The 27,805-nt window shown below is 49.1% G+C and overlaps 1 protein-coding gene across 3 annotated transcripts; it reads left to right on the top strand.

Annotated features, from left to right (window-relative positions):
* Window positions 1-1,527: 1,527 nt before the first annotated feature.
* On the top strand, window positions 1,528-27,236 carry UBN1 (ubinuclein 1). Of its 3 annotated transcripts, none has more exons than XM_075767169.1 (18): window positions 1,529-1,607; window positions 2,203-2,629; window positions 4,229-4,315; window positions 5,285-5,380; window positions 5,662-5,796; window positions 6,220-6,323; window positions 7,036-7,474; window positions 10,974-11,044; window positions 12,356-12,485; window positions 12,679-12,797; window positions 13,203-13,331; window positions 14,244-14,387; window positions 17,418-17,468; window positions 18,645-18,687; window positions 19,025-20,251; window positions 21,621-21,873; window positions 22,189-22,278; window positions 24,737-27,236. In XM_075767169.1, the coding sequence occupies exons 2-18, from the start codon at window positions 2,390-2,392 to the stop codon at window positions 24,787-24,789; spliced, it is 3,411 nt and encodes a 1,136-aa protein (XP_075623284.1). In that variant the 5' UTR covers window positions 1,529-1,607; window positions 2,203-2,389; the 3' UTR covers window positions 24,790-27,236. The 3 variants fall into 3 exon arrangements, with proteins under 3 accessions (XP_075623286.1, XP_075623284.1, XP_075623285.1); XM_075767170.1 differs by having other exon boundaries at window positions 21,621-21,735; window positions 24,737-24,916; XM_075767171.1 differs by lacking the exons at window positions 14,244-14,387; window positions 17,418-17,468 and having other exon boundaries at window positions 1,528-1,607; window positions 24,737-25,757.
* Window positions 27,237-27,805: the final 569 nt, after the last annotated feature.

The raw sequence follows: 27,805 nt of genomic DNA, 5'->3' as shown, positions 1-27,805 counted from the left end.
GGTAAAGCTTTTTGCACCATGTGCATTTATTCCCTGATGAGCCCCATGCCTTCATGCCTCTCCTTCCCGCATCACGAGTCTTTGAGTGATGATGGAATCACAGAATATCTCAAGTTGGAAGGGACCCACAACTCTCCAGAGCTCTCTGTGAGGCTCTCCTACCCTCGAGGGAGTCCACAGCTCCTCCTAGTTTATCATCATCAGCAAATTTCATTAATGTATATTTGATTCCTGCACGTAGAGCATTTATAAAAACATTAGAGAGCACTGGGGCTGAAGCTGAGTCCTGGGGAACCCACCGGTGACTGTCGCCAGCCTGATGTCACCCCATTTACTGTAACTCTCTGAGCCGGACCTGTCAGCCACTTGCTCACCCAGCGCATGATGGAGGTGTCTGGCTGTGTGCTGGGTAGAACATCGGGAGAGACAGTATCAAAAGCTTTGCTAAAATCCAAACCCACCACATCTACTGCCTTCCCTTGATCAGCTAGATGGCCGGCCTCGTCATCAATGGAAACGAAGCTGGTTAAGCAGGACTCTCCCCTCGTGAATGCGCGCTGGCTACGGCCAATGACTGCGTTGTCTCTCAGGTGGTTTTCAGTAACTCCCAGAATAACCGTCTCAGTAATTTTACCAGGCACTGAAGTCAGACCGACAGGCCTGTAATTACAGGGTCTGCCTTCCTATCCTGCTGGAAAACTGGGACATCCCCGTCGAACGGGACCTCTCCAGACCACTGAAAAATGACGGAGAGAGGTCCTGTGCTGACATCCGCCCCCGGTGCCCTGGGCTGGATCCCACCGCCCCCCACAGCCTTACGCGCACCCAGCCCCGAACGGGCTCAGGGTCGGCGCGGAGTTCATCATCCGCCCCGTCACGGCCTTCCAGCTCCGGGGTCCCAGCGCTTACAGCCCGGTTCACAGCTCCCGCTTCGTTCCCGCTCTGCCCCTTCCCTATCCTTACGTACGTCCCTGACGTTATACCGAATGCCACCAAATACAGCCGAGCTTGTTTCTCCGTCCCGGGCCCAGGAGGAGCAGGATGAACACACATCCCCGGAGGCAGGAGCGTTCACCTCATTGATTCCCACCCGGCTGCACCGAGCGCTGCTCCGTAAGGGAGGGGGCCGCGGGCAGCTGCCGCCCCTCAGCCTCCGGTGCCGGCCCGCGGCCTCCGAACCCCTCCCGGCTCCTCCCCACAGCGCCCGGAGGGACGGCAACGCCGGTAACGGAACCCCAGCGCCCGCCCCGCCGGGTCTCGTCACGGCCCGGCCCCCCGTTAGCGCCGGCGGAGCCTCAGCCGCTCTCCCGAGGCGCGGGCGGGCCGCCGCCCTCAGCCGCCATCTTGCTCCTCCCGCCGCCGCGCGAAGGCTGCCGGGACGGAGCGGCACCGGCAGCGGGGATAGGTCCGCCCTCGTCACGTGGGACGGGCCGGCCGTCACAATGCCGTTCCTTCGAGGCGTGACTGCGGCTAAGGCGTTGATTGGGTGTGGGGCGCGCGGCTTCAGCGCGAGGGCAGCGCCCTCTTATGTGACGTAGGAGCGGGGCTCGGAGGCGGCCCGGGAGTCAGTCGGCGGCGGCGGCCGCGTCCCGCAGCGGCGGCGGTGAGTGCGGGGCGGCCCTGCCCCTTCCCGCGCCCGGCCCCGCTGCTCCGCCGCCCCCGCCCGGCTCAGCGGCCTCCCGCGCTCCCCGCTCGGCACCAGGGCCCCGGTTCCCCTCAGCCCCGCGGCCCGCTCCCGCTCAGCGCGGCCGCCTCGGTGTCTCCTCAGCACCAGGGCCCCCCTTCCCCTCAGCGCAGCCCTCCCCGGGCTCCCCTCAGCCCCCCGCGGGTGCCGGGGCCGGGGCCGCTTTCCCAGGGATAAGAGGTGTCCGGGGCCTCCGTGCAGCGGGAGAGCCGCCGGCCGGAGCGGAGCGGAGCCCTGGCCCGGGGCGGTACAGTCCAGGCCGGCGTTTCTGCCCGGGGCTGCCGGGCCGTGTCCCAGCAAGTCTGCTGGGGCCGTTTGGTTTCCTCGACAGCTGCGTTTCCGTCAGCCGCGGGAGATGGAGCGGCGTGGGGGGAAGACAGAGGCGGGGAGCGGGGGGAGAGCAGTGAAGGTGTGGGGGGCTGCCAGCGTCAGGGGGAGTTCTGGTTCGAGGACTGACTTCTTTCTTTCTTTTCTTTCCTTTCTTTCTTTCTTTCTCTCTTTCTCCTTAACAATTGCAGCAAGCGCTAGCAGCATGGGTGTTTGTCGTTTCCCGAGAAAACTTCAAAATTAAACGGCTTGTTCCACTTCCAACACCCTCAGTTATCGTTAACCAGCTGGTGACACCCAGATCTGTGCAGCTGGGGCAGGCCTGTTATGATGCGATGGGAACTATGCCATGACGACTGGTAAGATTTGGCCATAGCCATGACGGAGCCCCACAGGGTTTCGTTCACCACTCTCCACGGTCCACTGAGCAGCAGCTTCTTGAAGAAGTCTCGCAAAGATGATGGAGAGCAGCCCCAGGACTCGGAACCGGCTGCGACAGCCGTTCGAATCACACTCACTCTCTTCGAGCCGGATCACAAACGTTGTCCAGAATTTTTCTACCCAGATCTTCTGAAGAGTTGTCGAGGGAAAGTAAAAAGTGGTTCTTCAGGAGACAAGGTAAGTGTCCTCATGGCCTGTGGGGAACGATGCTCTTTTAGCTTGAAATTGCTTGATTAAAAGTGATTTTTGGTACCTGGCTTGCTAGGTGCTATGAGGAGCTCTTTTCCAAAGAGCATCCAAAGGAGAGACGCTTCCACACTATGTGGCTGCATCTTTTTGGGGACCCTGCTCTACTGCACGTGAATGCTTCCACCTTGGTGTGTGGCATCTCTTCCTTTGTGGTGGATGTGGCACTTCCAGGTGTTGCCTGACAATTTTGTTTGCCTGTTAAAACCCATTTCTCAGGATGTGATGATGTGCAAACTTCTGTAGTGTTTATGCTTTGTCTTATGGGTGTTTTTCTATGAAAAGAAAATTGATTGGGTTCTACTCATTTTTACTGTTGTTCTTCAGAACTGTTTAGCAGTCAGTGGATGGCTCATGCTGGTTTTTTTTTTTTTCTTTTTTTGAGAGTCGAGGGAAGCAGAGACAGGTACAGAACTAGCTGAGAGTGCACCCAAAACCTAGAGACACTCCCAGAATCAGAGAATGGTTTGGGTTGGAAGGGACCTTTAAAGCTCACCTAGTCCCACCCCCCTGCCATGGGCAGGGACACCCTCCACTAGCCCAGGTTGCCCAAAGCCCCATCCAACCTGGCCTTGAACACTGCCAGGGAGCCAGGGGCAGCCACAGCTTCTCTGGGCACCCTGTGCCAGGGCCTCAGCACCCTCACAGGGAAGGATTTCTGCCTCACATCTCATCTCCATCTCCCCTCCTGCAGCTTCAGGCCATTCCCCTTGGCCTGTCACTCCCTGCCCTTGTCACCAGCCCCTCTCCAGCTTTCCTGGAGCCCCTGCAGGGACTGGAAGGGGCTGTGAGGTCTCCCTGGAGCCTTCTCTTCTCCAGGCTGAGCAACCCCAACTCTCTCAGCCTGTCTCCAGAGCAGAGGTGCTCCAGCCCTCGGATCATCTCCGTGGCCTCCTCTGAACTCTCTCCAACAGCTCCATGTCCTTCTTGTGCTGGGGACCCCTGAGCTGGACGCAGCACTGCAGGGGGTCTCACCAGAGGGGCAGAATCCCCTCCCTCGACCTGCTGGTCATGCTGCTGGACACGCAGCCCAGGACACGGTTGGCTTTCTGGGCTGCCAGCACATGTTGCTGGGTCACGTCCAGCTTTTCATCCCCCCGTACCCCCACGTCCTTCTCCTCAGGGCTGCTCTCAATCCCTTCGTGCCCCAGCCTGTGCTGATACTGGGGATTGCCCTGATCCACGTGCAGGACCTTGCACTTGGCCTTGTTGAACTTCATGCAGTTCGCACTTGCCCACCTCTCCAGCCTGTCCAGGTCCTTCTGGATGGCATCCCTTCCCTCTGGCGTGTCGACCCACCACACAGCTTGGTGTCGTCGGCAAACTTGCTGAGGGTGTGCTTGATCCCACTGTCTGTCATTGATGAGGCTAAACCCTCTAACTAAACGATACTGTACTTAAATACTGCAGTAAAGTTTGATTTGTCTGAGCTTCTGCCTGGATGTGCTAATGGTGATGGGTTTAACGCGTGGGGTTTTGGTGGCAGTGTGACAGGATGGATTCTGATGTTTTTGTCTCTCATTTCTACAGAAGAAAGACCCTGCTGATCCCTTTAATGATGACGAAAAGGAAAGGCATAAAGTGGAGGCTCTTGCTCGCAAGTTTGAAGAAAAATACGTATGTTTTTCTTTTTTCTGTTATCCCTTAGAATGAGTAATGCTGTTCAGCTCTCGACAAGCAGTATTTAATGGTCACTGGCTCTTATGTTCTTGTTCTCCTGCCATCCTTTATCTTGGCTGGAAGTTGCTGTTTTCCACGTTCCTTTCCTGTTTCAGGGCTGTGGTCCACAAAAATAGTTCAGCTATGGTTCTTAAATCAGATGACAGTCTGATTAACGTGAATGACGTTCACAACTGTAGTGGCAAATGTCATTATCTTAATGTAACATATAAAATTTAATTTTCTTAAGCAAAAATTAATTTCTAGGCCTTGTAGCTGTGGCACAATGTCATCTGTTGAGTCTCTAAGTACGGTGCTCTGGTGAGTTTGCTGCCCTTAGGACAGTATTGCGCTGGGTAGCGTGAGAGACGCTGATCTGTCTTACCCGTTTCCTTGCTGTTCTTCCTCTCGCTTTACTTCCATAGCTGGCCGTAAAACTACATTATGTTTTACGAGTGGTAATTCTGGATAGCGAGCTGCTGTATTGTCTTGTGATATGAATTTGACCTACGGGCTATCCTAACGCGTTGTGTGTATGTTTGATGTGTGTAGTACCGGGTTTGTACTAACTGTGTGGCAGTGATGGAAAAACGATCCATCTCTGCGCCGGCAGAAATGCCGAAGGGCCGCAGACCCAATTCAGTGCAAAGTCTGCTGGCACCAAATCAGACTGCCCAGCAGGTCAGCCTTTCCTTCCATTTGGCTGTACCGGTTTTGGTTCTATATGACGAGGCCTAAAACTGGCTGTACCATACCCTGAGATTACAGTCTGATGTGAGTTAATGCTGGTTTGGTTCTGCTGCTGTTAGCAGCAAAAACGATCTCATTCTCTTTTCTGCACTGGAGCCAATGCCAGTGTCCTGTATCAGGGCATTCCTGGTGGTAATTGGAAAAGAAAGATGAACTCACTGTCAATCTTTTGTTTAGGGTGGCAAGAGGCGTAGAAAGGACCGTATTCAGGACTTGATTGATATGGGGTATGGATACGACGAATCTGACTCCTTCATTGACAATTCTGAAGCAGTGAGTACTGGGGCAGGAGTGAGGGTGGTTAAAGGGGCTGCCTGGGGGGCTGAGCTGGCGCCCGGGGTGAACCTGAACTGGGCGCAAGGCAGGAGCGTGCCAGGGCTAGGGAACGAGAGCTCTTGTGGCGACTGCGCGGCAGGGGATGCTGGTTAGCAGGTGTGCCCGCAGCCCCGAATGTTCTTGGGGGAGCACGAGTCCCTCCATTCTCCAGGCAGCTCAGCTACAGAGTAAAGTGACAAGGCTTACGGCGCCAATAGGCTGTTCTCTGTTATTTCCAGTACGATGAGCTTGTTCCGGCTTCTCTTACTACGAAGTATGGAGGGTTTTACATCAACTCAGGAACACTGCAATTTCGGCAAGCGTCTGAATCTGAAGATGACTATGTTAAAGAGAAGAAGAAGAAGTGTCCCAAGGTCAGCAAGCCAGCTTTCTCGATTATTTCCTCTGTTAGAGCTTGGTGGGTTTGCTGTGTGAAAAGTGTGACTCTGCTGGGAAACTAGTGCTCCTCTTCAGTGGCGATGTCTTTTGGAGACAGCCCTGTTTTCACGATGCTGAAACGAGGAGGCTGAAAGGGGAAACAGCGGGAGCACTTGGCATCCCTTCACCTTTAGTGATAGGATTGTCTCTAGTGTAACAGCTTGGTGCGCTGTGAAATGCTGAAGACGGTGTGTGCCAGAACCGAGGTGATAGATGTCTGGGGTTTGGGTTAACGTGCCCAGTGGGGAAGGAGCTGTTCTCAAATTCTTGGGAGAGGGCCCAAAGTGCCCCTGGGGGTGCAGGTCCGATTCCAGGAACAGGAGACGCTTTGATTGTGACGTGGTTTTAACCCTCTCCAGAAGCGAAAGTTGAAAGATGGAAGTGAAAAACTGAAGAAGAAGAAGAAAGATGAATCTTACGACAAGGAAAAGAAATCCAAAAAGTCCAAGTTTCCAAAAGCTGGGTAAGGAGGAGGAGGGAACACTTGCTGCTTGACACCTTGCTTCAGGGTTACAGGGGGCATTTGTTTCACTGCAGCGGGGGGTGGCTTGAGTGCATGCTGCATAAACACCATCAGGTAAACCAACCCCCATTGCCTCCAAAGTGGGAGAAAAAAGGCAGCTCATGATGAGGGAAGGAGCACAGCTCCCTAGCAAGCGTGTCCAAGCAAAGAGGGGCACAGCTAGCTGAAATGTTGGTGTTTCTTGGAGCTCTGTTTAGGCACTAACGGTGGGAACGGATATTGGAGAGCCTGAAGGGAAGGAAAAGGAATTGGCTCTCCTGGTTTTAATAGGTAAAAAGCTTCAAGCTGCTGTCATGCTAACTCTCTCTTGCTTCAGTTCCTCTGCACTAGTTGTTTGTGTATTTCCAAATCTTCCTTGCTGGAATAATGCATGTAGCTAAATAAGAGCATAGCTTGGTGGAGATGGTTTAAGCTCCATCATCTCTCTGCAGTGAGGAAGGACAGCCTCCTCCAGGCTGAAAATGCAGCAGGACCTTAAGAGGCAGTAGAATATTTTTCCTGGTGTGACTGGTTAAGGGGCTAAGACTTTCTAGGGGATTGGTGCCTATGGCTGAAGTGAACTGGGATGAAGGTATCCTCCTCTCTTCCCCTTCATCTTTTCCCATCATCTATTCATTTCACTTCCCTTTCCTTCTCCGTACTTTGTTTACAGCTTTACAGCGTTAAATGCAAGTAAGGAGAAGAAGAAGAAGAAATACTCTGGTGCTCTTAGTGTCAAGGAGATGCTGAAGAAGTTTCAGAAGGAGAAGGATGCTCAGAAGAAAAAAGATGAAGAGCAGAAAGCAGTGACTCCTTCACCAGCAGAACCTCAAGCCCCGAGGGAGGCGGAGGCGATGGCTGACCCTTTGCTCTCTCTCTTTGGCCACGCCAGTGATAACGACTTGCTTCAAGCAGCAACGGCTATGGACTCGTTAACTGACCTAGACCTGGAGCGGCTCTTCAGTGAATCCCCAGAAGGGAGTCCCTTTCCGGATGTGGAGGATGGGAGTGATCCTATTGGGATGGGCTTGGAACAGGATTTCAAGCAGCCGCCATCCCTCCCAGAAGGCCTGCCAGCCCCTTTGGAGAAACGCATCAAAGAACTGGCTCAGGTATGGCAGTTCATTGCGGGGCAGTGCGGTTGTGTGGTTGCTGGAGGGGTACAGCTCTGCAGGGTTTGTGTAGCTTCACCCAGAGACAGAGCAAGGTCCAGTGGGGAGTTTCGCAGTGACAGGTGGGATCACATCTTTGTATCACCCAGTTTTCTCTTATGGCCAGGTCGCTTTCTTGAATGCCCGGATGTCAGTTAGTGTCAAAGTCCTTGGCCTTGTTACCTAATGAATCACAGAATCCCAGACTGGTGGGGGCTGGCAGGGACCTCTGGAGATCATCTCGTCCAACCCCCTGCCAGAGCAGGATCACCCAGAGCAGGTTGCACAGGATGGTGCCCAGGCGGGTTTGGAATCTCTCCAGAGAAGGAGACTCCACAACCTCTCTGGGCAGCCTGTCCCAGCGCTCGGTCACCCGCAGAGGGAAGAAGTCTTTCCTCATGTTCAGATGGAAGTTCCTCTGTTCCAGTTTGTGCCCGTTGCCCCTCGTCCTGTCACTGGGCACCACTGAGAAGAGTCTGGCCCCTTCCTCTAGACACCCACCCTTTAGATATTGATAAGTGTTGATCAGATCCCCTCTCAGTCTTCTCTTCCCCAGGCCAATCAGCCCCAGCTCTCTCAGCCTTTCCTCATACCAGAGATGCTCCAGGCCCCACATCATCCTCGCAGCCCTCCGCTGGACTCTCCCCAGTAGTTCCCTGTCTGTCTTGAACTGGACACAGAACTCCAGATGTGCCCCTCACTAGGGCAGAGCAGAGGGGGAGGAGAACCTCCCTTGACCTGCTGGCCACACTCTTCTCAATGCCCCCCAGGACACCACTGGCCTTCTTGGCCACGAGGGCACACTGCTGGTCATGGAGAGCTTGTTGTCCACCAGGACTCCCAGGTCCTTCTCCGCAGCGCTGCTTCCCAGCAGGTCAGCCCCAACCTGTACTGGTGCCTGGGGTTATTCCTCCTTGGGTGCAGGACCCTACCCTCGCCCTTGTTGAATTTCATTTGGTTCCTCTCCACCCAACTCTCCAGCCTGTCCAGATCAAATGTAACAGTATCCCACCTGTCCATATTTTTTCTTTACCTCTCTTGGCAAAGTATTGACCTGATGCAAGAGGTAATTTCCAAAGTCAATTTAATATGAATGAACTTCAGATGTGGGCTAACAAGGCTGAAGGACAAATTCCACTGTAATAGTTTTAATGTGCTGCGATGGTCAGGACAGCGTCTGTGAAGTGGCGTGCAGTGTTCTGTATGTAAAATAAGTGGGTGCAGCTGGAAAGCATTACCTGCTCTCCAGTGTGAGAAGGTGTGAAAAGCCCTGTAGATGGGGCTTGAGGATTTGTTAGAACTGTTTCCTGTGTCATAGGCAGGCAGGTGCCTTCACTGAAGCATGGGTACAATTTGGCGTCTTCCACATTGGAGCTGCGTTGCTGGCAATTTGGGTTCTTTACCCATCTTTAACATCTCAGTGTTGGGGTACTGTTTAGGGAGTGAAACGTATTGATTTCTAGAAGAGAGATCCCACGGCTGTTCACCAGTAGATCCTCCTGCAGCTGGACTCCTGTGGGACTCACCCATCTTCTCCAAAATGTTGTGACCTGCTTTGGGAAGCACTGCGCTGGAGAAGCAGAAAAGCATTGGGTGCTGGTCAGGGATCCATCTCCTGGCACGGCAAAGTGCGCTTTCAGACTTGCTGTGGGCCTTGGATGTGAGAGCTGTCACCATCAGCCTGTCAACAAATTCTGTGATGTTTTGTTCCTGCTAATACCGTTGCTTTTAAACTTTGATTTTTAAGTCATAAACAGTGCTCTTAGACTTCTACCGTGGTGTGTGTTCTGCCTTCTGGGGCACCTCAATTTACAGCACCTGTTACTTAAGCATCTTGTACTTAATAACTCCTGTTCCTAAAGCTGAGTTTCTGTTAAAGATAACTGTGTTCTGCTGAGAAATTTTAAGTGTGTATAGCGCTGGTGAGCAGATGGAGAAGGATAAATTGAACAAAATATTGCCACAGCTGATAAAAATGAATGGGCTCTTCATGGATGTTTCCTTCAGGCTGTTAACAGAAAACACCAAAACAGCTGTTTCTAAACTAAATCTGAGTTAAAGGAGAATATTATGGAAGCTCCCATGATATCCAGCTAATTGTTATGTTGCTGCAAGATAGTGTAATAGCGGACTACCCACAGATTTTCCTGCTTAGATTTCTCCTGCTGCTGTGTCTCTTGTTGCTGGACCATGTATGTTAAGAAAAGAAACCAAGGAGGAGAAATACAAGATTTAACAAACCGAAGCCTCTGGGTCAGCTGGGATTTTGGGACATGAACTCTCTTGCAGGTGGGAAGGAAGAGGTGCCATACCTGTGTCTGAGAGCCAGGTCTCTTCCATCCCAGCAGGTGGGAGCATCTCCTGGGTTAAATGGAGCCTCCAGACATTTCCTCTTCTACTTGAACTGATTTGACTTTAACCCTCTCCTTCCTAAAAGAATTTTCCTGTTGAGGATTCTCTTTAGCATTGAGCCTTCTCCTTTGATATCACCAGCTGTCTATGACCTGCTGCTGACAGAGAGGGATGTATGCCTTCTGGGCATAAATTGATTGCTTACCAGCCTCAACCTTGGAGTGTTAAATCAGGGGATTTCAAAATCATGCCCTTCTCTCCTGGTCTGCTTTCCCTTGCGAGGAATCGCTAACTTGATGTGGTGCCTTGTGGTGAATCCGACTTTTGTTTACGTCCCCACTCAGAAGAGACTGAAAGCTCTTGGCAATTTTCTACTATCTCGTTCATCTCTTGGAATTATTTTCCTGCTGGACGTATTTTTCATGGGTGTGATTTTTGGGCAGTGCTGTGTGTGCTGCAGTCATAGCTCAGGAAGCTTCCTGAACAGGATTTTTTTTTAATTTTTTTTTTAGTTACCATGGTGTTGATTGGAAATAACTGCTATGCTTTCTGTTGGTTTCTTGGTTTAGAGTCCAGATTGGTCTAGAAAGCCTGGTGATAAGTATTCCTGACCCTCGTTAAACATGACTAGGATGATCTTTCCTGCTCCAGGGACAAGCTCTATGCTCATATTAATTGAACAGCTCTAACGTGAAGTTAAAACCATGCTCTTCTCCCCATGGGAGAATTGCCAAAGAAGCCAGTCGCCACCAAGCCATCTTCTTTGCCCTGTTAAATGCAGGAATCTTCACTCCAGTGTAGGAAATCCAATGCACTGCTCTCTAGTGCATCCGGACAGGGGAATCAGGTCTGTGGGCAGGACATGGTCTTAACCAGTTCAGATGGCAGGGTTGGACTTGAACTGAGGAGGCGTAAGCAGAGGGGACACAATCTGTCTTCTGTCTGTCGATTTTAACCCATCTACAGCAGGTGGCTGGTGCAGAGTTTGGTGGAATAAATTTGTGCCATGTTTTACAGTATTTCTGAAGTGGTTTAAAAACTACTTGATTGCTGTGTCAAGTCTGTATCTTTGAACTGATGATGACTTGTGTTATTTGCTAATTTCCAGGCTGCCAGAGCCGCAGAGGGAGAAGGCAAACAGAGATTCTTCACTCAGGATATCAACAACATCATACTGGAGTAAGTGCTGCCAGGAGAAAAGAGTGGGAAAGGAGAATATTAGGCAGAGCGGTTTCGGTAAATTCAGGAGGAGGTTTAGCAGGAGTTGTGGGAATGTCCTTATACAGGTCTTCCACACAGAACATGCCTAGGATAACATGAAAGTCTCCTAGAAATGACTTTCAGTTGAGATATGATGTATAACTGAAGTAAAAGAAAGTTGGGGGGAATGTATCCAGGCCTCCTGTTGTCAAGATGATGCTTGATATCCGTGACTTAAATGTGGTCACTTGACCTGTGATGGTAGCTTGATACATGAACAGTAAATCTCTCCCTGTCAGAGATGTCAGGCATGTCCTTTGCTATTTAAGTTATATGCTGTATGGAATATTTTATAACTGGGATAAGGCTGCTGGGTTCAACTGGCTTTCTGTGTGAATTGGAGGAACTCCATTAGTGCTCTGTGTTTTCCGAGTCCCTCAATTACAGAATGCCACTGTTGCTTCACGCAGCTGTAGATAATGGTTTCATTCTTCTTCAAGTGCCTGGAGAAGACTGATGAATGCACACAGCTTTATGATCATCGCAGTGTGATACTTACACAGAGGCTTTAATTTCATTAAGGTTTATCAAGGCACTTGAAGGGAATTGCCGAAGGGAAGTTTGGGAGTCTGTTTCCCTCTCGTTTCAAGTGGTGATTACCACCTTTCAGCATTCCAGTGCTGACTGCACAAACAGTCCTAATCTGTTGTCAAACTGATAACTTGAACCACATTCAGAAGAGATTTAGATAGATTTGTATGACTTTGCTGTAGAATCAGTTAGGGGTTTTTACACTTATTATTGACACTGAGAAGTGACCTAAAAAGTTGGTGTCCTCAGTTATATATAGCTGTGCAGATGGATTTGGCACATGCCGACCTCTCTAACCTACTCGCCGGGAAGTAAATTCAAGCCCAAGGGATAGAGTTTGATTCTATATTATTCGGAGCTAGACCGCCATAGTATCTGACACAAGCAGTGTGTACCTCTCATTTCATTGCCTGATGCTCCTGCACTTCAGCTTCCCGGAAGAACTGCAGAATAAATGAGACTGCTGACATCCTTTTGTTCCTTTTCCAGATGCTCTGAAATGAGATTCAAAGTTGTAGCTTGGGATAAAGGGTTCAAGACTGTTAATTCTAAAATCTGAAGAACAGGCATGTACTTTGGCTTGTGCTTTGTGCCTCTCTGCCTGCCTTGAGCTCCCCAGGTTGCATCAGAGTTGCATTTATGTTCTTAGAGAACCCCTGCACGGTCCCTGGTCAACACTGTGTCTGTCTTGTTCCTCAGCATCGAGCTGCAGACGCGGGAGCTGAACAGCCAGATCCGCTCAGGGGTGTACGCCCACCTGGCTGCGTTCTTCCCGTGCAGTAAGGACACTCTGGTCAAGCGCGCCCGTAAGCTTTATCTCTATGAGCAGGTGAGCGAATCTGACAGCGCAACCCTACCTCGTGTGCACGTTACCCCGATCTCCAGGGCACGGTTGTTTAACGTGGTGGTGTCCTCTGCTGAGTGTGGTTCAGGCACCACATCAGCTGGTGGGTGGATTCAGAACAAGTCTCCACCTGCCAGATTTGGTGTGGACCTTCAGTCTGGTCTGTGCTGTGCTCTAGGGTGGCCGATTGAAGGAGCCTCTGCAGAAGCTAAAGGAAGCCATTGGAAGGGCCATGCCAGAGCAGATGGCCAAGTACCAGGAGGAATGCCAAGCCCACACTCAGGCCAAGTTTGCCAAGTAAGCTCCTCGTTTGCTTGTTAGGCATCTGTAGCCCTTCTCAGCAGGTTCCCTGTGACCTGTAGGCCGCTCTGATGAAGTTTACCACCTATTTTTGTTCTGTAGTCAAAAATTGCTGATGGGCATTAATTGGCCTAATTATGCTGTGCGAGTTCTTTGTGCTGTCTATGGTGATGCCAACTGCAGCAGCACTGATGGGACCAGAACTTGGCTGAAGTGTTTTTGCCATGTCTTTGGAAACATGACAGTCAGAGAACAGTAAGGCTGGAGTAGTCCCATGGTCTCTATTACACAGTATTGGGAGGTTTCTTAACCTTGAGCACAACAGTGTTGTTCAGAGATACTTAATCCTGTCCTTGAGTCTCCAGGATAATGACTTCTGCACTATCTCTGTCTCCATTTTAGGATGCTGGAAGAGGAAAAGGACAAAGAGCAGCGAGATCGAGTTTGTTCTGATGATGATGAGGATGAAGAAAAGGGAGGGAAGCGCGTCATGGGACCGCGAAAGAAATTTCAATGGAATGATGAAATCAGGTTTGCATAATTTAGATATTAAGTGAACCTGTGACTTGTCTTATTCCATGCAGTTGGAAGTGAAGCATTCCAATGTATGTATCCTGTTTTCGGAGCAGTGCTGATCATCTGTAGTAATGGTCAGCTTGGATGTTTGTGGCAGACTGTGCTGTCTGTCGAAGCCGCTATTGCATTTATTAAATCTCACTCTTCTGTACATTGCAAAACTAAGCTGATTTCAGGCACAGGCCAACTCTGAGACAAAAGCTGAGGAGCCTCTGTGCTGAGGCCAAAAGAGAGGGACAGATCTTTGGGAAAGGAAGGAACTCGGCTGAATTGCTGAAATCCTACAGACTGGACTCTTAGCAAGACCAGATTGGTGGCTGTGAAAGCAGCTAAAGCTAACGGGGATTGCTGCCCCTGGCACCCCGGGCTCTGGCAAAGAACAGAGTGCTGGGTGAAGGGGAGAGTGACGAAGGATAAAATGAGCATCAATCCTGCTGTCTTTTTCATCTTATTCTGTAACAAATTGGGGTGCTGCTCCATAGATGGCTGATTCATTTACAACAAAGCAAGCTTCTCTTCCTGCCTTCAGTGAGAGTGCCTGCAGAGAGGTTCAGTTCTGCGGTTGTGGATGACACCTGTAATTCTGGCACTGATTTACTACCTCTGCTGTTCAGGAGATGAAAATGGGAAGGGGGTAACAAGGCTTTTCTCCCCTGGCGCATTGATGTGCTTGCACACGCAGAGTGAGGAACGTGCCTTTCCCTTCCTTTTTCGTGCGGAGGCAGTGCAGGGTCAGTTTTATTAGTAAGGTGTTATGCAGAGCCAGGCACGTCTTGGCATATTTATCCAGCCCCGGATAAACAGAATGACCTCCAACTGGGGAAAGTTAATCCACGTAACTGTATTTGAAATCTTCCTGTTCTTCAGGGAGCTGCTTTGCCACTTGGTGAAGATTAAGTTGGATGGTTATGACCTTGACAAGAATAAGGCTCAGTCTCTAGAGGATTATGTGAAGACCTTCCTAGATGGAGAGGTGAAGCCCCTTTGGCCAAAAGGCTGGATGCAGGCCAGGTGAGCAAGAATCAAGTTGTCCTGCAGGGATTCCTTGTCATAAGGGACCTCTGAATTAGGTTATGAGTCCTACCCCTGTTCAGAGACTGGCTAGCTTCAAAATTAGATCAGAGTGTGCAGGGCCTTGTCCTGTGGAGTTTTGGAAATCTCCAAGGAGGGAGATAACCCCAGCATCTCTGGGCCCCTGTTCTGGTACTTAATCACTCTTCATGAAATCTTTTCTCCTGATTTCCAATCAGAATTCTCCTTGTTGCACTGAACTGAATATTCCTTCTTTTTGCTTTTTACTGTGCACCTTTGAGAAGGGTCTGGCTCAATCTTCATCATGGCTCCCTGCCCCTCCCGCTCTTTAGGTAGTGGAAGAGTGCCATTAGATCCCTCCTCGGTCTCCTCATTTTCCAGGCTAAACGAACCCAGTTCCCCCCAGCTCTCCTCATATGCCACTTGTCCCTGTTCCTCAGCCGTCTGGGTGGCTCTAGGCTCTCTCCAGTTTGTCGACAACTCTCTTGTATCGTGGGGACCCTGAAACTGGATGCCGTATCCAGATGTGACCTCACAAGTGCTAAACCAAGGGGAATAAGCACTTGAACTGCTGGCTGTGCTCTTGCCAATACTTGCCAGTACATAATTGGCTCTCAGCAGTACACCCTTGCAGTGGTGGCTCATGTTCAGCTTGTCCACCAGGACCCCCGGGTCTTTTCCTGCAAGGCTGCTATGTAGCCAGTTGGCCCCCAGCCTGCGTTATTCCATCCCAGCTGCAGCACTTAGCGTTTGTCTTTGAACTTCACGAGGTTTGTGTTGGCCCCTTTCTCCAGCCTGTCCCGGTCCCTGTGAACGGCAGCCCTGCCCTCCCAACATTTTCTCCCCGCTCCCTCTGTTTTCATATCACCCTCAAACTTACGGAGAGCACAGTCCGTGCTGTCGTCCAGGTTGTAAATGACAATGTTGAGTAGTCTTGGCCCCCGGGTTGACCTCGGATGGATGCCACTGGCAGTAACAAGTTACAAGGTAGAACTGGGACTGAGGTGAGGCTGACTGGCCTGTGGTTTCTTGACTCTGTATTACAAAGGATCGCTTTGTAATCTGTCTCATGAAGGATACATTTTTCAGACGCTTTGGGAAGTCTTTCCTAGAGTATTCCCAAAAGAAAGCAAAGCAGAAAGTTTTAGGGGCTCCAGACTTCCACTAGACACATCAGAGAGCAGTAAGTAGGAATTTGGTGTGGTTTTCTTTACCCTATCTGGTGTCTTCACTGCTGTTTCCTGCTCTTTCACGCCCTCCATCGTCCATGCCATTGAGCTAGCAATTGCAGAGCGCCATACAAATTGCAGAGAGTCATTCTGCTGGGATTGTCATCAGCTTCTGGCCTGCTTTGTTTTGCTCAATATTTTTAAAGGAGGACAACTGTACAGTCTTACTGCTGCAATCTCGATCTCTTTGCATTTAAAGAGCTGGGCAGCGCTGTCATCTTCTCTCTGCTGAACTTGCTTTTTGGGTTTCGTGGGGAATAAAGGAAGAAGTAGGTACCGGTTCTTAAGAGCAGTAAGTATCAGTAGCACATTACAGATCCATTTGGAAAAGTCCATGGCCACGTGTGGCGGTTGCACGTGCACACAAAGTACGGTAATGTGCATGGTTGTAGTGTGTTGTTTTAGTGTATGGGAGCTGAGCGATGGCATTAAGAGGTGGGTGCAGATTCCTACTTAGTTAATGAAGATGTTACTAGCTTGGGGGTCTTAGCTTGCCAAGTTTAAAAAACTTTTTTCTTTGAATAGAAGGAAATTAAAATCTTTTCCCTCTAGTTTGTAGGTGAAACTGTTCTTAGACATACAGATGTTCACCTAAGACTCGGTGTAGGAGGGCCTTCCATTGAAGTTAACTGCAGAATGACTGACTAAAAAGCAGTTTTCCTGGTTGCTTTCCAGTGGCTCAAGGACAATGGTTTCTCCTGCTGGTTCTTGATGGAGTTGGACTTGATGATCCTTATGGGTCTCTTCCAACTTGAGATATTCTATGATTCTGTGACTTTGTGGTTTAAAGACAGAAGATAGACTGACAGCCCCACAGGAGGGGAGGGATTGGCAGCACTGGGAGAGTTGTAGACAATTTTATGGACCAGTCAGCTTGATTCACTGTCATCTGTGATCACAGAAGTTCATTGTTAAGAGGAACTCGAAGATGAACAGAGTAGCAACTTTGTGTATGAGTTCAGAGAGGCCTTGCCATGATTCCGTTTTCTCAGCACTAAAAGGCAATTAACAGAATATAAGGTTAAAATAAGCTTCCTTTGTAAAAGAAAAAGGATGACGAAAGTCTTTGTCAGGCTGTTAATAGCAGACGGGAAGCATATTTCCCTTGCCGGTACCGAAGGTGTATTTATAAACTTCTCACCCTGACATCTAAGGCAGCAGCTGGTTTAGGTGAAATAGCGTTTGTGTGAGGTTCTGGTTTACGTAGCCTCAGTAGTAATGGGGTTTGGATGAAGCTCTATTTATTGGCTGTGGTTAGTCAATTGCTACAGAAACGGTTGTGCTGATTTAAGAAGTCACCTCAGCTGTTTGCTGGGGACGCAAGGGCAACAGAGACATGCAACGTGCAAGGCTTCTCATCCATCTTGTTGTATTGAGGCAGGGGAACATAACCTTTCTCTCTTGAAGTTGCTGAAGAGCTCTTTTATGATCTGCCAGCTCTTGGAAGATCTATGGCAGCAGTAACGCCCAGTTTGAACAATTGTACTGCCTCTCCACTTGGCTGTCAGCTTTTTAAGCTGGCAGAGCTTTTTCCTTAGTTATTATCCAACAACTGCCTTAATGGCCTTTCCAGCGCCTACAAGCATAGCTCCCCAGAGAGGGAATTGTGTGGGGGAGTTCAGCAGGATTTTCCTGGAAAAGGGATGAATATTTGTTTGCTCTCTGTGGTTTTAATTTCACTAAGTCCCCTGCTGTACTGTGCAGCTCTGTCTCCAGTGATCCCAGCTGCTCTACTGGGTCTTGCTGGATATCACTTCTCATTGCTCTCTTCCCTTCTTAGGACACTGTTTAAGGAGAGCAGGCGTGTACACGGACACCTCACATCAGTCCTGTGAGTATCGCGCAGCATTCCTTTGGAGTGATAACTGGTGAACTCCGTTCCCTGGGGCCCGGGTGGATCATGCAGGAGCACCTGAGCTTGCTTGGCTCCCATCAGATAGTTTGGCGCTGCTTCATTTGGGGAAGGTGTAGGGAGAAGAGTGGTTGTTTTTGTGTGACGTCTGCTAACGACCTTCCTGAGGTCCTTTAGCCTTATAGAAAGCTCAAAGATAAGAACTTTGAAGCCAGGTTGCCTCCTGGCCTTGTTCAACAGACTGGAGTCGAGCCTCTGTGCTAGTCCCTGGGAGGCAGATGAGGGTAAAATGGAGTGTGATGCCAGCAGTGCGATTATTGCTACCTGTTCAGTTGGTCCTTACTGGATTCTGGATTCCCTCTTTCTTGTTGCCTGGTTAAAGGAGGGGTACAGTGAGCTCAAGCTAGTGAAGGTGGGTGCAACAGGCTTGTGGGTGGCAAACCAAGAGAGCCATCAGAATCCAGCTGAGCAGGTGCTTTAGTGCCAAAGGGTCTCATGGATCTTGCTGGCAGTCTGTAATAGATGATGATACGGACTTAGGCTGATGTCTGTTTGACAGACGGTCCTGTTCTTGGCACTGGATGAGCGAGGGGAAGTGTGAGGAGTGTGAAATAGAGCGTAGAGTCATCCTTCCCTCAGCCATACCGTTCCAGCAGTTCAGGGATGTCTTGTACCAGAGATTGCATCTGACCAGGCCAAATGTGCTATTTTCTGTGGATTTGGCAGATGCTTTTGCATCCTTGACTTCTTCTGGGAACCTAAAAGAAATGTGTAACTTTTCTCCACAACAGTCTCTGTATCAGTTTCTCTCTGGGTGTTCCTGTAGTTAGGTCAGCAGTGGGTTCCTGTAGCAGCTCCTAGCTCTGCAGCCGGTGCAGGACGTGTCTGTTGAGTGCTTTCACTGCTCTGCTACCATTTCAAGACTCTGCTCCGCTCCCTGATTCATTCCCCTGTGAGGGAGTTGGGGCTTCCTAGAGCAGCAACAAATGTCATACAGTTTTGAATCCTAGCAACCTGAGATGCTGCCTCTGTTCCCTCGGTTCTTTGCAAAAGACTCAGTGGATCATCATTAACAGGGCCCAAGTGTGCTCCCTAATTGGATGCTTCCCTGTGGGCATTCAGTGAGCTGTGTTTCTTTTGTCTCCCTCAAAACAGGGCGAAGAAGAAAGTTATCGCTCCTACTAAGGTGAAAGTGAAGGTGAGTTCTTTGTTTTCTGGTTCTCACGGTTGACATACACCAAGAGTCAAGTGGCTGCCAACTTAAATCCTGTATTTGAGCCTTATATCTATACATTAGGTACAAGGAAGTTGTACTGTGAAATAGCTCTAGTCAGTATTGGGCTTGAAAAAAACACAACTAGAACAGCAGCTAAAATTGATGGTGGCAGCAGCAGTTAGGAGGGAGGCAGGAGGCTGGCAGGCACAGAACGTGTTTATTCTGCCTTTTATCCCCAAATTGGGAACCTTCCCTTCCCTTCTCAGCAGTAAACCCTACCTCTGTTCTGACTCTGCCTTCTCTTGTGATTTTGTTCCAGGAATCTTCCTGCAAGCCAGATAAAAAGATAGCGGTTTCTGTTCCTTCGATGCACTCAAGCAGCACCTTAACTCTGTCTTCAGAGCCCCAGGGAGGAGCTCTGGGCATCAGTGCCCAAACCAGAGAACTCCTGTCCCTTGGGACAGCCCAAGCAGCCAGCAGCACTGGCACTCCTGCTACCTTCCTGGATGATTCCTTGGATGAGGACTTAATTCATAACCCCACTTCTTCCCTCGAAGCAGTTTCCAGGGAACTGGCTGTGCTGAACAGCAGAGCGGGAGGGAGCCCTGACTTTACTCTTCCTGGAGCTCCAAAAGCTCCCCCAGAGAAGATCCCAACTCTTGCATCCTCGGAGGAGAAGAGGACATTTCCAAAGTCCAACCCTTCCCCTACATCCTCCTCTGGTTCCCTCCAGTCTCCTCTAAATTTCCTGGCTGAGCAGGCCCTGGCATTGGGCCAGTCTTCTCAAGACAAAAAGACGGAGAACTCTAATTACAAAGAGCTCTCCTGCCAAGCCTCCCCCAGCAAAATCCTTCCTGATGCACACCAGGCTAAACAGAAACACCACAGCTTGGTCCGGCCAAGCCACGGGCCTCAGACCTCCACCCCAGTGCCGGGTTCTCAGGTGAAGGTCTTTCACTCAGGCAGCCAGCTACAGAAAACTTTCACCTCCCCGGCTACGTTTGTCAAACTGCAGAATCCCAAGTCCTCCTCTCCACTGCCCCAGCGCTCCCTCCTCCAGCAGGTCAAGTCATCAACCAAAGCTCAGAGCTTCCATTCCTCTGCGTCACCAGGCAGCACCCAAAATGCTGGCAGCTCCCACAAGAGCCCAGGCTCATCCTCATCATCTCTCAGCTACGCAGGAAAGCACTCAAGTGGCTCTAGCTCTTCAGGACAATCTTACAAATCGCCCTTTGTTTCTGGTTCCCTCTCCAAGCACGGGGCCTCTTCCAGCAGCTCTTCGTCTGGAGCTTCTGCAAACCAGGGCTCCTCCTCTGGGAGTTTGCTGCCCGGTGCGCAGACCCCTTCCTCGGGCCAGGCGTCCAGCCGCCCGTCCTCAAGCTCTTCGGTGAAGAAGACGCCCGTTTCGCAGAAGCTGACTCTGGTGGCACCTCCCGGAGGTTCAAACGGAGATTCTAGCGGGGGCACTCAAGGGGTGGCCAAATTGCTGACCTCCTCCCTAAAGCCAGCTGTTGTTAGCAGCACCGCATCTTCTACCTCTGTGCCGGTAAGCAGGGGTACGCTGGCCCAGTTGAAAGTCAGGAGAACGCATGGCATTGTGCCGGGCAGTCTCCAGACTTGCTCACACCTGCTGTAAAGTGATGACTTCAAAAGAATTTCCTGAAATTCTTGAATGACTGTCTGGATTTTGGCTGCTTAGGCTAGGAAGTCCTGGCCTTTACCATGAGCTTGCACTGCAAGCTTTCATTTTCAGCTTAAAGTAACAACTAAGCAAAATCCTGTGGTACTTTCCAGACTGCAATTTTAGCATAGGCTGCGTAATGTTTTTGCCCTGACTTAGTGAGTTATGGGGACAGGAGGGCTCACATTTGGGTCAGGAGGAAGTGCAGTGAGGCAAGTTATCACGACAGCTAAAAATCATTGTATAAACTAAAATTATAGCGATCAATTTGTTGTTAGTTAAGTCTGCAAACTTGGCCTCTCTTCAATTATCACAAGTAATTTTAGAATTATTGCCACTTTTTTCACATCTGACCTATAGAATAAATAACCTGGGATACTGGGCTATAAACTCAAAATGCCTACGCAGCTTGCTTTGGTGGTTATCTCTGTCCACTTTCTGTTGCTCCTGGGTTATTCCATAAGCTACTGAAGTGATGTTTGGAATCAAACTCAGCGGCAAACTATGGAATTCAGGGTGTGACAGTTCATTGGGATATAATGTCGCATGAAGGACTCCTGGGTTTCCTATACAGGCTTGAGTTACTCAGCTGTTGTATTTAATGGTATAAGGGCCTTAATTTTCATCTATAGCAAGAAAGTAATCACTCCTAATGCTGTTGTATTAATTTGTTGTTACTGCTCACACCTGCCTTCTTTTGTGGTATATGGAAAGAGCTGGGCAATTAAATGGATATATTTAAATGGGTCTGAAGAACACGTGTACTGCTCAGCCCATGTACCTTGCCTGTTACTGAGATAGAGAGGTGAAAAGCATTTCCTAGTGCTGTCTCTCTCCACGGGAGAGATCCCAAATAACGTTCTTGGGTGCAGGGGTACACCGAACTGAGTTGTCAGCAGTGATACACTGCCAAAAGTGAGTAGGAAGCATCCTCCTTGGAACTTGCAAGCAATGTATAAGTTTTTCCTCTGCCTAATGGAGGTACAGTTCTAGAGTCAGGGAACAAGAGAGTGAAATCCAGTAAGGTCATATTTAGAAGAACATAACATCCAGCAGCAGGATTGCCGGTGCCCTGGGTATCTCCAGATGACCTCACGAGTTGGCAGCTCTTGGGTCCTGGCTGGGAGAGTGCTTCTTGCAAGGAGGAATTCTTGAGTGCTCCATGTTTTGCAGTTCTTCTTTAAGGATGCCTTGGCTTCCCCACTGCTGACTGACTTTTTCTGTTGCTTTTCAGAAAGGAACTAGTGGAGCTGTGCTGCTAACAAGTTCTTCCTCCTTAAGTGTACTGGCTCCATCCTACAAGTCCAGCAATCCAAAGCTGCCAGCTGCCCTGAGCTCCGCCCCATTAGGTATTATCTCTCCTATTCATTCCTTCCCTCTTCATGTCATCTCCTTCAGTTCAGACTCCTCCCCAAAAGCAGGAGTATCAAAGGATGCAATAGTTACGGGCCCTGCTCCAGGAACTTTTCACCATGGCCTTGGCCACAGTGAGTACCCTCCCGCTCACGCATGTGCGTCTTACTTGTGCCTGTGCTGTCAAATAACAACGACGCCAATGCTCTGCTGTGTTAACCCATTGCAGACCAACCCATCTCTCCTGCTGTTGCTTCATGCATTTACATCTCCAGCAGTTGCATTTGGAGAACCGTGGGCACATCCCTGTAGCTAGCCTGGAATTCCCAGTAGCTGGAAGCTGAGCTATAGGCTAACGGCTGCAGCTCCTCTGCTTGTTTCTGTCTTCAATGTGTATTTGTTCTTTTTTTTTTTTTTCCCCCCTCTCTTTTCTTTGTTTTTCTCTCTAGGTCTTCTAGCTGGCTTGCACTCCAGCCCCCACCATGCAGCGCCACTCCCACATTCTGCCCTGTCCACTCATTTACCGCAAAGTTTGCCAGGTAACTTGTCAGACGGTCGTGTTTGTCTTCTGCGTTGTGAGTCGTCCTGTATCTCTAGGGGTAAAAGCAAAGCGGTTGTCCACGTTGTCTGACCGGTGCGGTCATCGCTAAAACCCGTGGCCTCCCCGAGGTACAAAGCGAGGCGTAGCCCTCGTGTCCTCTCCTGTGTAGTTAGCCAGGGCAAACTTGTGCGTTTCGGGAATGATGCTTATACCAAGTGTTGGTTCCTGGAGGTATTCAGCTTTGCTGCTTGCGTTGAGGTGAAGAATTATCCTTCGAGGATTAAAGCTGTGCGTGTTTATGCACGGTCTGCTAGGACTGCCCAGGAATGCATATTCTGGGTCTGTGGAGTTTTGTTACTGGTGACCTATATAAAATGTGTCAGACCAGAACGTCTTGTGTCTGTGCGCTGAGCTAATTGCTTACATCTCCTTCACGGCAAGTTTGTGGTGTAAATGGAGACTGCTTTACTTGGTGTTGACAATGTGATGATTTTGCAGTTAAGCCTGTTCCTGCCCCAGTTTGATGCCTGTAGAAGCAATGCATAAGCCAAGAGGTTTCTGAAGAACGCCTTCTCTGCTTGGAAATGGGGTGCTGCCTGGTGGGCTGGGAGCGTGTGTAAATATGGTAGCACGCTGGAGGAAGGAGAAAAGTGAGGGGGATCCATGCAGTGTTCAGAAAATTGAAATGCAGGGCCAGGAGGTCGGGCTTATCTGCATCGGGGAGTCGCTTACTCCATCGGTAATTGCTATTTCTGCTTTCTCAGTCACTTCATTGCAGTTCAGTGCACTGTCTTAGTACCTGCTCCCGTTGTGATTGTTGTACTGGGCAATACGAGCCTGATGTAGGAGCGGATGTGCTAGCCTAATACTGTGGCACTGAGGCTGTTAGGTGTGTGGACAACCTGCTGGAGTTCACGTGGCCTCCCGTAGCAGTCGTGGGGTGAAATGCCCTTGACTGCTGAGCACAGGGCTTCTTTCCTGAAGAAAGAGTGAGCTGTGCACCGGTGAAAATTCAAAGAATTTGTTGTCTTTGCTTCTTTTGCTGAAGTTTGTCTGAGGTGGGTTGGTCTGCCACTCCAGTGTAGTAGAGCAGAAGCAGCAGCAATCACTGGTGTGACAGACCCTTCCTTCCTGTTTGTAGATTCACAGTTAACTGGAGAGGGAGATGGTTGATTTCGGTTTAAATGTAGGTTGTGAAACGTATTCTGTGTCACTGAGAAGGGAGTTCTCTGTCCCGTCATTTGAGGGAACTTAGAGTAGTTACTGGAGTGTCAGAAGCTGTGAGTAGACAAGAGGTAACTAGGAATAAGCGAGGAAAACGTGACCATTGAGACAGCTTCAGCAGGGACCTGCTTTTTCACCTGGTGTTTTCACATAGAGATTGGAGATGGAGCTTAGTGCTATCATCTCTGGGAATATTATCAGTTGTAGTGCTTTGTAGAAGAACACAGGAGGTATTTAAGCAGCCACCCTAGTTTTACAATGTATTAATTTGTTTTGTGGCATAAACTGGTTGGCCATGTAAGCAGATGGCCGCAGCTGCATTGCTGTGTCTGAAAGCTGCGAGGCCTCTGGTGCGTTGGGAGGTTGCTACAAATGCAAGGAAATGGTGCTGTCTTAAATGAAAACGCTTATACCAGCATTCATCAAAAAGCGTTTGAGGGAGAAGCATCCGCTGCTTGCTTGTGTGGTGTTACCGCTGCATTTGCTGGTGGAGGTGCCTGTGTGCTGGTGCTGTGGCGATGGTCCTGACCGCTTGCTTTAGGAATGTGACGTGCTGGGGCTGAGCTCGTGCATGGAATGAACTTCCTTGTCCTGGAGAAGAAGCTGTTGCTACGCTGCTCGGTGTCACTGCTGCTTAACTGCACATCTCAGTACACCCATTTGTTCATCGTAGTCTGATGGTAGTTTTAATTGCTCCTTGAAAACTTTTGCTTCCTTAAACTGCCTTCCTTTTTCTCTCTTCAGTGCACTTGCTCTTTTCCTTCCATGTCTGTTCCTTTCTTTTACTTGGTGATTAGATTCCTGTGATTCCAGTTGCTATTGGTGGGCACCTAAAGCCTTCCTTACAACAGCAAAGGTGTACTAACGGTGTTATTTCAAACCACCTTTAGATGCAAGGCAGCAAGTACCATGTATTTCTAGTTTCCTGGATGGGGAGTCGGGTGGCTTTTAGAGAAGAGCATAGGCTAGCTAGTACACCAGCAATCCGAATCTGTGCCGTGGTGCTTTTGCTGGGAGGCCGCAGGAACTTCCCATGTCCCTTACTCAGGCGCAGAGGCAGGGCTGCTCCCAGGTGTAAGATGTCTCCAAGCACATCCTCTTAACCCCCGATTCCCTTCCCTCGAAGGGAAAAGTAGATCTTTCTATGCGGAGAGATCTGGCCACCCCAGCTGCACACAGCTCCGTGGAGCTGATGCCTAACCCCCTTCCCACTTGGTTTTATTTTCTTCCAGATGCTTCTCAGCTTCACGGCAAAGGGTCCAATGCACAGCAGCGCAAGTTGTGACGTCTGCAAGGAGGGGAGCTAGAGCACACATAGGATAAACCCAAGAGGAACAGGTCATGAACTTTGGATACCGGCTGTGTCTTTTTTCTTTTTTTTTTTCTTTTTTTTTTCTTTTTTTTCTTTTTTTTTTCCTTTTTTTTTGTTTCCTCACAACAACTGGAGAGACTGAACTGCAATGAAGAACTCATTGGTGCGTTTGCTCAGAGGCTTTCAGAGCTAAGCCCCACGCAAAGGGCCACTTTGAGCCATGCCCTAATGAGAGAAGGATTTTGTAGCACTGTTTTATTGCTGCTGCCCGTCGCGCATTCCCTGGCACTGGCAGGAGCTAGAACTCGCAGGGAGACTCAGGTGGCTTGGCTTTCTTGCAGTGGATCCCCACCCACCTGTGTGTATCTGCCAAGTACCTCCAAGTCCAGTTGCCTCTGTGGTCTCCCGGTGGAGAGTATGAAAGGTGCTTCTTTCTTCTGCTTTGGATTTACTTGGATAATTCTAGCACTGCCAGTGCTTTATGAAGACATTTGACTAACTTTTCAATTGTACTATAAAACTGTGCTACAGAGAATTGGAGGACTTAACGTTTCCTGTGTGGTGAATCTACCGAACCACCTGATGTTCCCCTCTGAAGGAGAAGGAAGACTCTTTAGAGAGACATTTTTAGATGCAGTCACTGACTTTGAGAATTCTACGTCTTTAGTTTTGGGATTTTTTTTTTTTTTTCCCTCCTGCTCAGTTTTAACTTCATTACCATCGAATGCATTGGATTGAATGGGATGCTTCTCGGCATGTCACATGTATAGGAAGACATAATTCCAGTGCCTTTTATGGTGGAGCAAGAATGGACTAGCGACACACATTTCAGCTCTATTTTGTGTGCTCCTCAACCCTTTTTTAATCATTCTGTATTTAAAATGTATTCTGTTTTATTTAATAGAGCTTTTTATGGTTGCACATCAAAAAAGAAAAAAAAAGCTGCACTGTCTGGACTTCAATGGTGTCTTGGTGACTGCAAACACAGTACCAAATCCAGCAAGAGCACCAGTTCTTACCGAGTTTGTGCAAGCAGGTTCCAGACCCTCCCCTAAAGCCATTCTTTCCTAGGGTCATCAGTTATGATCTCTTTGGTGGGCAGAGGGAATGATCTAGATCAACCGAAGTCACTACTAGTCAAATGAATTCCAGAGAATAATATTGCTCTTCTTGATGATTTCTGCACTAGGATCATGTGCTCGTCACAGCTGCAGGAATGGGGACCATCTAGAATTGGGGTGTGTCTTGTCTTTTCAATTTTTTTTTAACTCTTAGACCTTCTCCTGAGCACACCCTTTCAGTCTGTGTGTAGTGAAGGGCAGGCTGTGGTTCCAGCTGAGCTTTTTATGGGGTTTGATTCTTCCCCCCCCCCCCCCTCCTCTTCCCCCAGTCTGCCTTTTCTCGGGCCCCCACAGCCACATCTGAATCACGCAGTTGTAGTGCTGATCCGCATAGAGTTTACTGGTATTTCAAGCAAAAGCTTGCAGCCTGCCTTCTCGCGCTTTAGAGAAGGATGCTGACACTGAGTATACCAGCAAATATCTGCTTTAGTTTTCCCCGGTTTTGGTAAGATCCAAGATAGACTGTTTTCAATTTGAGCTGATATGTAATTTTCCCAAGATCAGTGCTTTGTTTGTATTTAAAAAAAAAAAAAACCAACAACAAAACCAGCTCAGATTTAAAATTTGTTTACAGAAAATACCTAGGTTGTAGCAAAAGAGCCAAAGACAGAACTTGTGTTACTAAAACTAAGCACAGCAGTTATCAATGGACTCTGAGCAATGGATGTCGCATGGTTCCGGTTGAAAGCCTAATCCTGAGAGGTACTTTGTACCTTCAACTTCCCATGGTAGCTGAAAGAGACCTGGCAGGATAGGGACTCTCAGCGAGTGACTCGAGGTACTGGTTTTACTCCCTCTCTTTGCTTTCACTTGAATGCTTCTGCTGGGAAGCACCCGTGTGTGTGGCTGGAGCAGAATGCCCTCCTTCTAGGAATTTAGTGAAGCCTCTTGCCTCAGGGAAATGTTTATTTGGTGGAAATTCTGTGGGATTTTTTTTTTTTTTTTTTTTTCTTCTTTACATGCTATAATGAATGAGTGAATGGTATGGAGCAGAGTCGCAGCAAGGCAGAACCACGCAGAGACCCGGCAGCTGATGGGGAGCCAGGAGTCTGGCATCTCTGCCTTGACGAGACAACTTGCAACACTTTTGTGACGGTGTGGGGAGGCGAGGCTCCCACGGCACTTACGTAGTATGGCAGTTCCTTTCGGGTGTAAGAGCTGCGGTTTACTATTCTATATATTTTATTTTTTTTTTTTTTTGTGTGTGTCGGGACTGTCTTGCTGAAGATGGTGGGGGTGGTATGAAAACTGTTAATCTTGTACAGAACAACTGAATAAATTGTTTCAAAGTTTCCAAAATGCTTTTTGCCATTTCCTTACCTCTAGTTTCATGACTTTGTTTTCAAGAATTTGTGTTTCAGCTTTGAACGATCATCTCTTGATCAGCTGTTTCTCGAGTAACGAATTTTTTTACTGTTTTAACTAAAGTGTCTTAAGTGGTAAGTAAATTACAGCTGTTTCTAGCCATTGTGGGGGTAGAATTACATATTCTTGTTCAGTGTGCTCCTGCTGATGCTTGAAGTTGACATCTGCTGGAAGGAACACGTGAGGTTCAGACCCTGGAGCAACAGTGTGATCCTGTGTGATCCTTTCATTCACCAAGGTAAAATAATGGATGGATCTGCAGTGAATGCTTAGGGCTGCTTTTGTTGATGGCAGGGTTTACTGGGGTTTGGGTTTACTGGGGTTTGCTGTCATACACTGCAGAAATCTGGGAAAAAGAAAACGAACATGCTCTAGCTGTGGAAGCTCCTGGTACCATCCCAGCGTAATTCCTGGTTTTCCCGCAGCTGCACTCCCATTCGTTAGTGCAGTTCGCTCCCATCTAACGCTGCTCATTAGTCCCAGGTCTAATGCTGCTCCAACAA

The sequence above is a fragment of the Balearica regulorum genome, chromosome 15 (genome assembly GCF_011004875.1).
Source record: "Balearica regulorum gibbericeps isolate bBalReg1 chromosome 15, bBalReg1.pri, whole genome shotgun sequence".
In the NCBI taxonomy this organism is placed as follows: domain Eukaryota; kingdom Metazoa; phylum Chordata; class Aves; order Gruiformes; family Gruidae; genus Balearica; species Balearica regulorum.
This window is presented reverse-complemented; position numbering and strand designations above follow the sequence as displayed.

Excerpts from the sequence above, each read along its gene's own strand:
- UBN1 (XM_075767169.1), top strand. The coding sequence starts at position 2,390 with ATGACGGAGCCCCACAGGGTTTCGTTCACCACTCTCCACGGTCCACTG. Across the intron at positions 13,332-14,243 it reads CAATGGAATGATGAAATCAG|GGAGCTGCTTTGCCACTTGG; the intron begins GTTTGCATAATT and ends CCTGTTCTTCAG. Across the intron at positions 18,688-19,024 it reads CTACTAAGGTGAAAGTGAAG|GAATCTTCCTGCAAGCCAGA; the intron begins GTGAGTTCTTTG and ends ATTTTGTTCCAG.